The sequence below is a fragment of the Schistocerca cancellata genome, chromosome 2, assembly GCF_023864275.1.
Source record: "Schistocerca cancellata isolate TAMUIC-IGC-003103 chromosome 2, iqSchCanc2.1, whole genome shotgun sequence".
NCBI lineage: Eukaryota > Metazoa > Arthropoda > Insecta > Orthoptera > Acrididae > Schistocerca > Schistocerca cancellata.
The window spans coordinates 854,248,836-854,262,821 of NC_064627.1; the positions used below are offsets into that span (position 1 = coordinate 854,248,836).

General features: G+C 39.3%; 1 protein-coding gene across 1 annotated transcript in view; it reads right to left on the reverse strand.

The window, feature by feature from the left end:
* Positions 1-3,766: 3,766 nt before the first annotated feature.
* The window catches only part of LOC126159319 (sialin-like), a 196,829-nt gene continuing 186,609 nt past the window's right edge, over positions 3,767-13,986 (reverse strand). Inside the window, exon 7 of the mRNA XM_049916507.1 lies at positions 3,767-3,925. Within this exon, the coding sequence (XP_049772464.1) occupies positions 3,767-3,925 (159 nt within the window). The remainder of the gene's footprint in view (positions 3,926-13,986) is intronic.

Genomic DNA, 13,986 nt, shown 5'->3' on the forward strand with positions numbered 1-13,986 from the left:
CTGCATCAAACCAGTCTCAGGACTGAAGACCACAACAACAACAACAAGTAAAACATACTCATGGGTAAGGTAAACAAGTAATTACACATTAAGTATATAGTTCTGCATTATAGCAATACCATAAATAGCCTTTGTAGATTATAATAACCATTACACAGGTACGCTGCCATTGGTGGGAAGGTAAGCAACTTAGCCCATAGTATATCATACTGCTGAGCGGCAAAATCATGGTAACACTAGCCACGTTGAATGTGGGTCTCTGTGGCACAACTTTTCTGCTCACAGTTTCCAAGAGGAGGGGAACATAATACAACTGGGTAGACCTACAAGTGAATCATGCATCACAACTAGAAATCTTCCACACCGCATTTCAATATGTGACTTTACAGCACCAAGAAGTGGCTGTCAGGACACCCTGATAAGCAAAATCTAAATAAAATCAATTATGCTGAACTCATACATATTGTCAGTGAATAAGATGAAAAGCTGAAACTTCATTTAGAACATACATGTCAAATCTAATGCAGAAAGACTTGACTGCTTCTCTTCGAAACACATTTATGGATAAAATAAGAAAGCAGAAAAATGAATCTAATTTTGTCACAGTTATTCTGGATGAAGCAACAGATACATGCAATTTCTCACAGGTCTCCTCAGTACTTCATTATGTTACAGCTGTTCAGCTATTGGCCAAGCCCATGAAACATTTCTAAAATTCATCAAAAAGCTCAGAGTTATGATGGTGCAGCAATTGGCTGGTCATCTGAAAGGATTGTAATTGATAATGGTAAACATGTTTTCTACTGTAATTTTCATTCACTGTATCGCTCGTTGACTGAATTCATTGCTACTGCAAGCTACATCAAAGATCAAAGAATGCAGGATTCATTTCCTCTCTTTGAATGTTCTTCCAGTTTTCACCCCAAGTTCACAAAAAGAACCTGGGTTCTAGATGAGGAAGTAAAGAAACAAGTGCCTAAAGGTTCTGCCATGCAGTGGAGTTCTGCATCCCATTTAGTGAAAACTTATATCAAAGGCAACTAGTTTCACTTTTAAAAAATATAATAGATCTAGATAAGTGGGATGAAGAAGCCTATACTGCTGCTTGTGGATCTGAAATAATGAGGCAAGATGTCTGTTTATTTTTTGTTTTACACACTTTTGCAGATTTTTCCCTCTTACTAACACCTGAATTGGTATTTTGAGCTTACTACATTGGCTAATGTGTAATAAAATTAATGAATTGGCTGAAATGTTGCATATCAAATGTGATGGATTTTAATGAATTGGGAAGGATTCATTCATGGCCAATATATGGCTGAACCAGTTACTAAAACTGCAGTCAATTTGGAAACAAACTTTGCAAGAATCTACTGTAAAATTTCATACACAGTGATGTTGCAGTTACAATGTAGATTCAGTAGCTTGGGCTCTCTTGTTATTTTTGCAACTTTTAAATGTACACAATTTTGACCAATATATAGACAATATTACCCTGAACATGCATTACAATCACTAAAATATTGCTATCAATCAGTTTTAGTTTTTTGTTGTTTAAGATCATGGCTAGTGATTGCCTATATTTCCTGAGAGATGTGTCATAAAAGTGTCGGTGATTTGCTGAAGTTTATTATGAAATTGGCCCCAGACAGCATACTGTGATATTGTGAGACTATTATACTTATTCTAATTATCCCTCCATCTGGTGCCTCAGTTGAGAGAAATTTTCAGCAATCAAAAGGATAAAAAACTATGTATGTAGCTCACACAATCAAGAACAGCCTACAAACCTAGATCTATTATTAACTGAAAAGGACAACCCACACCAGCTGAGGTCTGAGTTTTACAATCAGTTGATCAACGAATTTGCAAAAAATGTAATTCATATTTAAAAATGACAGTTTTATTGTATTGTAACTGCTTACATTTACAAAAAGTTCAGTACATGTGACAGCTTATGACACACCCAAAAGTATTTCCTAAGTTGTCTCCTAACAGCCTATTTCACCTGTCTACATGTGTTTGTATTATACTATTGGACACATTCATGGGCCTGCTAAGGAAAATGACTTTGTGAAATCGATCAAATTAACTGGATCCCTACCTCTCAAATCAGAAGTAACAATTCTTACCACTCAGTTCAGGCAGGGACCACCTCACAAATGAGAAACAAAAATTGTACATGATACAAAACAATAATCTAATATAATGTAATTGGATAGATAAAAAAATATACTCACCATATGGTGGCAAGAGAAAACTCATACGAAATAAAGTTTTTCTTATGCACGCTTTTGGAGCCAGTGGGTACTGGCAGAAGGGTTGAAGGGGAAGGAAGAGGGATGAAGGAAAAGGACTGGAAATGTTTAGGAAAAGGGGTAGAGTTCAGAAAAGTCACACAGAATCCTGGAGCAAAGGAGACTTACCAGATGGGATGTACAGGAAGACTGATTATTGGGGACTGCACCGGATGAGATTTGGAAACCTTAAAGGTGGAAGACAGAGTAAAATACAAAACTGAGATTACTGCTAAGAACATCATGCACAAGTTAATAAGAGTGCACTGTATGTAACAGAGGTGGGAGGGGGAATGGCAAAAACTAGACAGGTCAGAAAATGGAAGATGTAGAAAACTAAAATAGAGTGAAGAAGGAGTAGTTACTGTGAAGAAATACTGAGACAGAAGAAATTAATGTAAACTAAGATCAGGTCGGTAGCAAGGACCAAGGACATGTTGTAGCACTAGTTCTCCTATCTGTGGGGTTCTGAGAAACCAGTGTCTGGGGGAAGAAACCAGAACCCATATGTAGTGAAACAGGCTCTGAGGTCTTGATGTCACATTGTAGAGAATGCTTTGCAACAGGATATTATGTGTTGCCAGCACAAACCCTCTGCCTATGCCTATTCAGCCTTACTGATAATTTTTTGGTAGTCATGCCGATGTAAAAGGTCAAACAGTGTTTACACAACAGCTGGTATATGACTTGTGTCATTTCACAGGTGGCTCTCCCTTTAATAGTAAATGTTTTGCCAGTTACAAGGCTGATATAGGTGGTGGTAGGAGGATGAATAGGGCAAGTCTTGCAGTGGGGACGGTCACAGGGGTAGGGAGATGGATGCAAAAGGAGCACAGGGTCCAACAAGGGCATCACAGAGATTGGGAGGACACTGAAAAGCTACTGTAGGTGTGGTGAGCAAAATCTCAGGCAGAATGAATCTCATTTCAGGGCATGATTTTATGAAGTCATGGCCTTTTCTGAACTCTGCCCCTTTTCATAAAGCTCTCCAGTCCTTTTCCTTCACTCCATTCCTTCTCCTTCAACGTTTCTACTGGAAGAAGGAGCCACTGGCTCCAAAAGCTTTCATAACTAAAACTTTTCTTTATGTGTGTGTTTTCCTGCTGCCACTCGGTGAGCAGATTTTTTTTATCTATCCCATTACATTATGTTAAAAATTGATTATTTTTGTTGTTAAACAGTTATCTAAGAAATGTATATGCCTTTACATTAAGTTGTGTACAAGCTTTTTCACATTTTGAATGGGAAATGTTTTTACAAGCCCTTCTGGAGTTTGGTTCATGATGTTACAATTTCTACACCAAACAGACACATTTACTTTGTGCATTTCAAACATGTCCTCAATTTGAACATAAACTATTTGTCTGAAATTGTGGTTTCATAATATGTGTTGTATGCTGTGGTTAAGTTCAATGAGATTTAAATTACCATCACATATGTAATACAAAATTAAGTAAATAAACAGCCAACTAATAATAGAACACACTGTATTTACCAATTCCATTGAAAACTTTGTATGCTGCTAGATGAGACAGCCACCCTCCGTCCCTCAGCCATTGTGAAAGGAATCCAAACAAGCTTCCAGTAATCCATGCGAAGAGGTATGGCACTGCTGATAATGTCCCACTCTACATCAAAAGGAAGAGCTACAAGACATTATGAAACATCACTAGCTACAGAAAAAGCACAACAAAAGACCTTGATATAACATTTATTGTACCTTTACTACTAACAAGAGTCAGCTTGGCTTTGTCTGTAAACTCTTCTTGAGCACTTGGTTTCCTAGTTCTGAGTCACTTGGAGTCAGAAGACCTCAGGTCTTTAGAGTTTTGTTATTAATGTCTGTTAACTTTAACAAAAAATTATGCACTGTAGCAGTTTTGTTTCATTTTAATGTTAATTAATTTCACCTAGCGAGATTTTCATGAATGGTTAAAGGAAATAAGCATGCAAAAAATGCCCCATGACCGTACGTTCCCTTGCCTTCTGATGGTGTTTGCAGCATAAAGTGCATTATTAGTAAGTTCCTTTCTGTGAGTGTATTGTGCCTGAGTTCTAGTGAGTTTCAGTTTCTTGTGAATAAATGCAGCACATCATGAGTCTGCAAACAGCACAATATGAATTCAGTGGGAATTTATTAGGCAAAAGTTTGGAACATGAGCTTAGAATACAAATGAAGGAATTTGGTGTGCCCATACCCAATCTAAACATCAATTAAGAACAAAAATAGTGTAAATCCATGCAAGGGTATACACGCAATTTCAGCAGAGCACTGTACAATGCAGCTGAGTGGTTCTGAAGTGAAAAATGTATTTTTCTGTTTCAATGTCTTGTTACAGATTGTAATGATAGCACCAGTTCTGAGAATGGTATCACAGACTTAAAGAATTTCTATGCAAAGGTGAAAAAATACAATTCAAATGAAAAACATGTAAAATGGTTTAAATGAAGTTTCAGTGCTCAGGAAAGTGGACATTACGTGCCAACTAAACTGATCAGCCAGAACATTGTGATTACTGACTACTATCAATATAAATCCAGCTAGGTGATAGCAGCGTCACCTGGTGAGGAATGACTACTAGTCAGACACATGCATGGTGCATGTGGTATCAGTGAGCATGGTGTCCGTGTGTAGAATGTGAAAGGTGCACAGTATATGTGAGTTTGACAGAGGGCAGATTGTGATGGCCTGGGGGCTTGGCACAAGCATTCTGGAAACTGCATGACTTGTCTGGTGTTCAAGGAGGGCTAAGGTGAGTGCCTTCAGCACATGGAAAAACCAATGTGAAACCACATCCAGGCATCGTGGAGTTGAGCAGCCACCCTTCATTAGAGATTTTGGACGTCACAGTCTGGGGACACTGGTAAAACAGGACAGGCAGTGAACTGTGGTGGAATTAACATCAGACTTTAATGCTGGGCAGAATAAAAGCCTGTCTGAACCCACAGTGCACTGAACACTACTAACAATCGCCTCTGCAGCCGAAGACACATGCATATGGCAATGTTAACACCATGATATCGGCAACTATGACTGACATGGGCATGTGACCATCAGCACTGGACATTGGCACAGTGTCAGAGCATTGCGTGGTCTGATAAATCCCAGTACCTTCTTCATCATGCTGGTGGAAGTGCACAAATCCGTCGCCTTCCAGGGGAACAGCTCCTTGTTACCTGTACTGTGGCATGGAGTCAAGCTATAGGAAGCTCCATTATTGCCCTGGGAAACATTCATGTGAGCATTCATGGGTCCAGTGGAGCTCGTGCAAGGCACCATGATAGTCAAGAAGTATCGTATACTGGCTGCAGGCCACACCCCTTCATGATGATCATGCTTTCCAAAAGCAGTGGCATTTTTCAACAAGATAATGTGCTATGTCATAAAACCAGGAGTGTCATGGAGTGGTTTGAGGAATCCAGTTGTGAATTCTAATTGATGTGCTGGACCCCCCAACTCACCAAAGCTGAACCCAATCGAAGACTTCTGATGTGTGATTGAATGTGGCGTCATAGCTCAAAGCCACCATACCCGCAATTTACGGGAATTAGATGACTTGTATGTAGAGATGTGGTGCCAACTCCCTACAGCAGCCTACCAAGTCCTCATTGCTTCCATGCCACGACATGTTGCTGTGGTCATAATGTTCTGGTTTATCATTGTAGATACTACCTACCTATGTAAAGACATACAAAGCAAAATATGTCAGTATATTGGGTAATATAGTAGTTATATTGGGTAGTATAGTGGTTAATATAATATACTGCATTAAATTTTGTGGAAAATTTTAGTTTACCATTAGAGGCCATGATGAAACAGGAAAGTCCAGCCACCTACAAATTTATCAGGGACTAGTTGGTCTAATGTCAGAACTGGACAGTCTTGAAGCACCATATTGAAAAATCAGAAAACCAGGTTTTCTTGGGTCTGTCCAAAACATTACGATATACTGATAACTTTTACTTTAAGGACCATCTGACTACAACTGAATGAAACACAATTTTCATGCCATACGCGTTTCGCCTTTATTTTCTACAAGAAATCTTCAGTGGCAGGTTGCGTGGACAATTTTCTACATATTACACTCCTGCTGCATTTTTGATGTTGTTCCTCTTCTTATAAATGCTAGTTTGCGGTTTTGTTTCCCACATTTCACAGCACTAGGAACTGAACACTTGTTTTGATGCAATGTTTTGGTTTGTGTTGCTTTGGTCTGTAGATGCTAGCCATACTGCTATTGGTGCAGTATTACAACAGCTCACTGATGACACTTGGCAACCACTAACCTTATTTTCACATCAGTTCTCACCTTTGCAGCGAAAATGGAGCACTTACGATCATGAACTTCTTGCTATTTATGAATCGATCAAGCACTTTCACCACTTGTTAAAAGCCAGAGAGTTCACAATTTTTACTGATCACAAGCTGCTTACCTATGCTTTTATACAGAACAACAACACATGCTCACCAAGTCAGTACAATCATTTAGAGTTCATGCCCAATTATGCAGTGACATCCTTCACATGTTAGGCACTGACAACATCATGACCGACTGTCTTGAGTTAGCAGTGTAACAGATGCTACTGATTTTGCACAACTTGCAAAGGCACAATAATCTGACCAGGAACTCCAGACTCTACTGAAACATGCATTGTTCATCCTACAGTTCAACTGGTTGATGTTCCTGCTAGTGACATAAAGGTACACCAGTGGGAGATTTTCCAGATACAATGACATAATTTGTGCATGTGCACATTGAAGTAGTAGATCTGCTACCTCCATCAAATAGTGAGCCCCGTTCGTAAACTGCAAATGATCGTTGCACTCGCAGGCCAGAAGCAATACCAGTTGACAACATATCAACAGAAATGCTAGCCTTCGTCTTTACCTCAAACTGTATTTCCAGTTTCAGTTGTCCACTGCACATCACTACTAACTGTAGCCAACATTTTGAATCAGAGCTATTTACTGAACTTAGCAAATTCTGTGGTGCTATTCCATCATAGGATGACAAGCTACCACCCATCAAGCAATGATGTGATTGAATGCTGGCACCATTCTTTGAAAGCTGTACCGATGTGTCATGACACTAATTTTACAACAGCCTTAGCCATGGTCCTGATTGGTCTTCGCAACACATATAAACTGGGCTTGGATTCTTTATCAGTGGAGTTCACATACAGCAAAGCCTTACAAAACCCTGGCAAATTCATTGACCCAAGTGTCATGCAACTTCCTGACCCTGACCAGACAGACTTTGTTTGTCGCCTGAAAGAATACAATGTGCGCATTCACCCTCATCGAGCATCCAGATATGGCACGAGACCAACATTTGTGCATCATGATTTACAAATAGGCACACATATCCTGCTATACACAGATGGTGTCAAAGCAGTGCTACAAAAATCTTACACAGGCCCACATGGTGTCATCAAAAGAGGAGCATGGACTTTGGTCATTTTAGTGACACAGATCTACCACAGTCTCGATTGTTGGGTGAAATGAGCTTACATGTTCCCAGAAGTATCGCCAACACATTTACCACAGAGCCAGCCTCAGTCTCATTCTCAAGCACAACTGCACCTCCAAAAGCAGACCTGCTATCTGAACAAAGAACATGCTCTGGATGTTGAGTGCACTTCCCAGCAAGATTTTTGCTTGACACTCCATTTCCCACAAGGGGGCTGATGTAGCAACACAGATTTTAAATTACTGTTGGCTGGTGTGTTTAAGCGAGCTGTCAAAAGAGTTCACACTACAGCTGCCAGAGATGTGGTGTCACCGCCAGACACCGCACTTGCTAGGTGGTAGCTTTTAAATCGGCCGCGGTCCGCTAGTACACGACGGACCCGCGTGTCGCCACTGTCAGTAATTGCAGACCGAGCGCCACCACACGGCAGGTCTAGAGAGACGTACTAGCACTCGCCCCAGTTGTACAGCCGAAGTTGCTAGCCATGGTTCACTGAGAATTACGCTCTCATTTGCCGAGACGATAGTTAGCATAGCCTTCAGCTACATTTGCTACGACCTAGCAAGGCGCCGTATTCAATCGATATTGCGATTCTATTAATGTATCATCTAGAGCGATGTTCTACAAATGTGGATTAAAGTTAAGTATTCCAGAAGCTACGTACTTTTCTTTATAGCATTCATTACGTATCCTGTTTCAGACCTCACGCCAGCCTGCGCGAGTTTAAGCGCGTGCCTTTCGGCTTCCTCTCATTGTGTCTAGGCTGTCTTGTCTAGACACAACAAGAGGCACTGGCTTGTCATTTTTTCTCTGTGCACACTGCAACTTTTCAAGAATGTCACATAGGATTATGATTCAATTATAGACAGTTTTGTCAAAGTCTTCTCTAGTGCTATAAACTTTCAAGTATATCAAATGTGCAATTATAGTTGTATGGGTGGCTAATGCCTAGTTGCACTAACTGTAAGGAGACACCTGAAAAACTGATAGCTCAGTGTAACAACTGTGCTCCTGTAATGTATGGCCATCTTAGAATTAAAGAGGTGTATGAAAATGTTTACTTTATTCACTGCCACTCACACCAGTTAAATTTAATCGCTGAGCATTGCGTGACAGGCAATAACCTAGTGCAGATCTTATTCAGCAACTTGGATGGAATTTCTACCTTTTTTCCCTGGCCCCTAAATGCACAGCTGTCCTTGACAAGATGCTGAAGAAATATATTCCTACCTTTCCTCAGTCCAATAGATGGAATTTCAAATCACAAGAGTGCAAACACTACATAAAAATATCAAAAGAAAATTGTTGAGTGCATGGAAAAAAATACAGATGGTGACACTAACGATTACAAGACCATGGGACCCAAGAGTTTCCTGTAAAATGAAGAATTCCTCTTCTGGTTACATTATTTTAAAATAAAATCATCCTTACTGTGACATCCTGTTCCAGAACTACAGCAAATTAATATTGATGCTGTGGGAACTATTGACTATGAACCTCATTTTGCAGCATCTGTCCTGGAGGTGGTGGTGGTGACAGTGGTGGTGGTGGTGGTATGCACAGGGCATTCAACAGTGAGGTCATCGGCACCCATACTCAACTAATGGGAGAACAAAAGCATCTATCAAGCATATTAGGGTCTCATTTGACATTGACCATCACTAGGAGCAAGAAGAACAAACTGAAAAATGCGGACACCTCATGGAATCAACAAAGATGTAGGCACAAGATGTCTGTGGCTGCATCATGACTTAGATCAGTGATCAATTCATTTTTACTGATTGCTCATCAGTTGGACACCTGTTTGGACCATTGTTGTTTCTGAAACATCAAATTGTTTCATTTTTCACAGAAGGAACTAAAAGTTGCTGTAGCTTTCTTACGTTATGTACGGAACAGCTGAAAGGATTTCATGAAAGCATTAGGTCCTTTCACGTTACTGAACTTTCTTTATGAAAACAACTTGGCATGAGCTTTTCCTGAAACTGTTAGATTGCTTCAGGTATTAGCAACTTTTTCCATTGATGAAAGGAGAGGCAGAATGCTGCTATCTACACTAAAATGGATGATAACATTCATGCAAAATACTATGAATGATGACAGGCTTTGTGCACTTGTGATGTTTTGTCTTGATGAAGTACCACTGAATTATCAATATTTCAATGAGATGTTCACACACCATTTTAGAGAACAGACAGGGATATGAGATGATTTCATCTACAAACAAATGAATTAAGGTAAGCAAAACAACATTGATAGGTGGTAAGAAGCAAGTCCCTTATTGTAATTGTCTATTTAGCATACTAAACATGTAAACATGTTTATCCACCGTCAATTTTTCAACATTCAGCACAACAAAGTGAACTAAAATAGAAGTGTGCTGGAGAAACTTTTGATGCACTGTATCTCTTAAACTGTATATTTTCATAATGTACATGTATAAATATGAAAACCAACAAATACAGTATGTTAGTTATTCCATAATTTTTGGACATGCACCCAGGATATTAGTAATTCTTGTTCCGATATTTCGGCTGACAAGCTCTCAGCCATTCTCATGGTGAGCTGCTTGCAAGATTTTTGATCACTTTACACAATACTGTGGAGGAAATGCACGTGGGTCAGAGATAACACTGTTGGTAACAAGAGTATCAGTTATAGACAAAACTTTATCCATCCAAGATCAAAACAACGAAACACATAGTATGTTAGCTTTTGCAAACACTTAAATCAACATGATGACTGCTCTGTTTGTCCATCAGTCATTCACAGCACAGCCGGACGGAGTGGCCGAGCGGTTCTAGGCGCTACAGTCTGGAACCGCGCGACTGCTATGGTTGCAGGTTCGAATGCTGCCTCGGGCATGGATGTGTGTGATGTCCTTAGGTTAGTTAGGTTTAAGTAGTTCTAAGTTCTAGGGGACTGGTGACCTCAGCAGTTAAGTTCCATAGTGCTCAGAGCCATTTGAACCAATCACAGCACAATACTTCTGACATCATGGAACATTACTGTTTATCAAGCAAACACAATATATTACATATCTCAAGTTTAGAACTGAAAACACGAAGAATATTATGCATGTAGCAAAGTTAACATACACTACATAAAGACCCCTCCAAAATGTGTCTTTTGGTGCAATTTGTTATGATAAAGTGTTGGAAAATGTGAAATTAGCAGATAAATATGCTGCTTATTGATCTTATTTTGGTGTTGTTTAATACTTGGTTATAAAATGGAAACTATGAGCCATGCCTGGTGACGGCAGATGTTTGGTACAATTCACGAATCACAGTTATGGTGCCTTCGCGGCTGCTTTACTGATTAATAGCAAGAACAGCAAGAAGATGATTACAAAAGAAGGTACAGTTTAGTAATTAGAACCAAGTGGAACTAAAACAATTTGACCAAAATATAACCAGGCTGATAATGTGTGTAGGCTGCTAAAGTGCATGATTAAGTATGAAGAAATTCAAGAATATAGACTTTATTTGACATGAAGATAAAAGATAAAGTTCTATTTTTCAATTTGTTTAACTGTAATTGTGCAAGCATCTTCTAGAAAAGACTGAACTATAAAATGTGGTCCACAGACATTACATTTGCCATTTTCATAATTCTCTTTACAAATCAGATTTAGATTTAGAATAAATTTATTCACCTATGAACACTCTCCATGCAACTATTATTAGAGAAGTACTCGATCTTTACACATTATAATTTATGAATTAATGTATTTACAGTAATTAATTAATACAGTTGTAGTAATACATTATATTTGCTTACTAGACTATACACGTTACATCTGCATTATGCCACATCAAAAAAAGTTTTGCATCACCTCGGTTCCAAGAGTTCTAGAAACTGTACAGAAAACTGTAATAGAGATCAACATAAACATCATTTCCGTCCTTTTTATTGCACATGAAAACCACACATTGCATGTTGTACCATCATACAGTGAGACCTTCAAAGGTGACGGCCCACACAGGTACCTCTAATACTCAGTAGCATTTCCTCTTGCATTGGTGCATGTCCGTATTCATCGTGACATACTATCCACAAGTTCATCAAGGCACTGTTGGTCCAGATTGTCACACTGCTCTACAGCAATTTGGCACTGATCCATCAGAGTGGTTGGTAGGTCATGTAATCCAAAAACAGCCCTTTCCATTCTATCCAAGGCATATTTGATATCGTTCATGTCTGGAGAGCATGCTGGCCTCTCTAGTCGAGGGATGTTATCCTGGAGGAAGTCATTCACAATATGTGCAAAATGGGGATGCGAACTGTCATCCACAAAGACGAATGCCTCGCCAATATGCTGCCGACATGGTTGCACTATCGGTCAGAGGATGGCATTCATGTATTGTACAGCCGTTACAGCACCGCGGCGTATTCGGCCCCACATAATGCCACCCCAAAACAGCAGGAAACCTCCACCTTGCTGCACTCGCTGGACAGGGGGTCTGAGGCATTCAGCCTGACCAGGTTGCCTCCAAACACATCTCTGACAATTGTCTGGTTGAAGGCATAAGCGACACTCATTGGTGAAGAGAATGTGATGCCAATCCTGAGCTGTCCATTTAGTATGTTGTTGGGCCCATCTGTACTGCGCTGCATGGTGTCGTAGTTGCAAAGATGAACCTCGCTCCTATTGCGCACAGTTTGACTCATAACATGACAACCTGTGGCTGCACGAAAAGCATTATTCAACATGGTGGTGTTGCTGTCAGGGTTCCTCCAAGCCATAATCCATAGGTAGCGGTCTTCCACTGCAGTAGTAGTCCTTGGGCAGCCTGAGTGAGGCATGTCATCGACAGTTCCTGTCTCTCTGTAACTCCTCCGTGTCCGAACAACATCGCTTTGGTTCACTCTGAAATGCCTGAACACTTCCCTTGTCGAGAGCCCTTCCTGGTACAAACTACCAATGCGGATGGGATCAAACCATGGTATCGACCGTCTAGGCATGGTTGAACTACAGACAACATGAACCGTGTACCTCCTTCCTGGTGGAATGACTGGAACTGATCGGCTGTCGGAACCCCTCTGTCTAATAGCTGCTGCTCATGCATGGTTGTTTACATCTTTGGGCACGTTTAGTGACATCTCTGAACAGTCAAAGGGACTGTGTTTGTGATACAGTATCCACAGTCAATGTCTATCTTCAGGAGTTCTGGGAACCGAAGTGATGCATAACTTTTTTGATGTGTGTACATTGATTTGTTTAACAATGCATATTGTACAGTACTGGACATTACTATTTTTAATAGCTTACCATCGTAAAGGTAGCTCCACTGTTATGTTTTCTTGAAATTCTTCCACTGTGATGTAATCTTTACTTTTCCCAAATTTACTTTTGAATTTATTCATACACAATGTGCGAGTAATTTGTGAGAGTTTATTTAAATATAATGCCAAGATGTTATAACTGTGGTGGATCTTTGTTAGTTTGGTGTATGGTATGTCATTTACATGTGCATTTCTTGAGTCATGTCGATGTACCGAGTTCTTAAGATGAAACTCATTTATATTCTCATTACTATAGACCAGGTAACTATAAATAATAAACTTAGTACTGTCATAATATTAAATTCCTTAAAGTCAATTACAAGATTCTTGTGATGAATGCTCTGCAATACTTCTAACTGCCTTTTTCTACCATTTAAATATTTTTTGCACCCCTGGAATTTCCCAAATTAGAATTCTATAGGTCAAATGTGAATGGAAGAAGGCAAAGTATGCATACAATATCGGCATTTTGCTGATACAGCCTCTCAATTTATGCAAAAAAAATACCCAACTCGAGTGTGTTAAATAGTTTGTCTGTATACGTATCTCATGTACATATGGCAACTATGAAAACCACTAAATTTTACTGACTCATTGTCCTGTTTTGGTGCATTTAAATTGAACAACATGTCTTCAGTTTTTGTATCATTTACCTATTACCTACATTGTTTCAAATTTCCATGGCTTACAAATTGCATTAATTAAACATGTTTTACTTCAGGAGCCTGAAACTATACAATATTCTTGTTGCAGTACTAATTCAAGTTATAAAACCAGTTAAGCAATTACGAATTATTTAATGTACACAGCTTCAGGTGAAACAGAACACAAGTTATATTAAGAATATTAAAACTGATTGTATTTTAATTGGTTCTTGGCTCTGAAGAACTTTTATAATTATTAGTTCATTCATGCCTTTCACATATTTG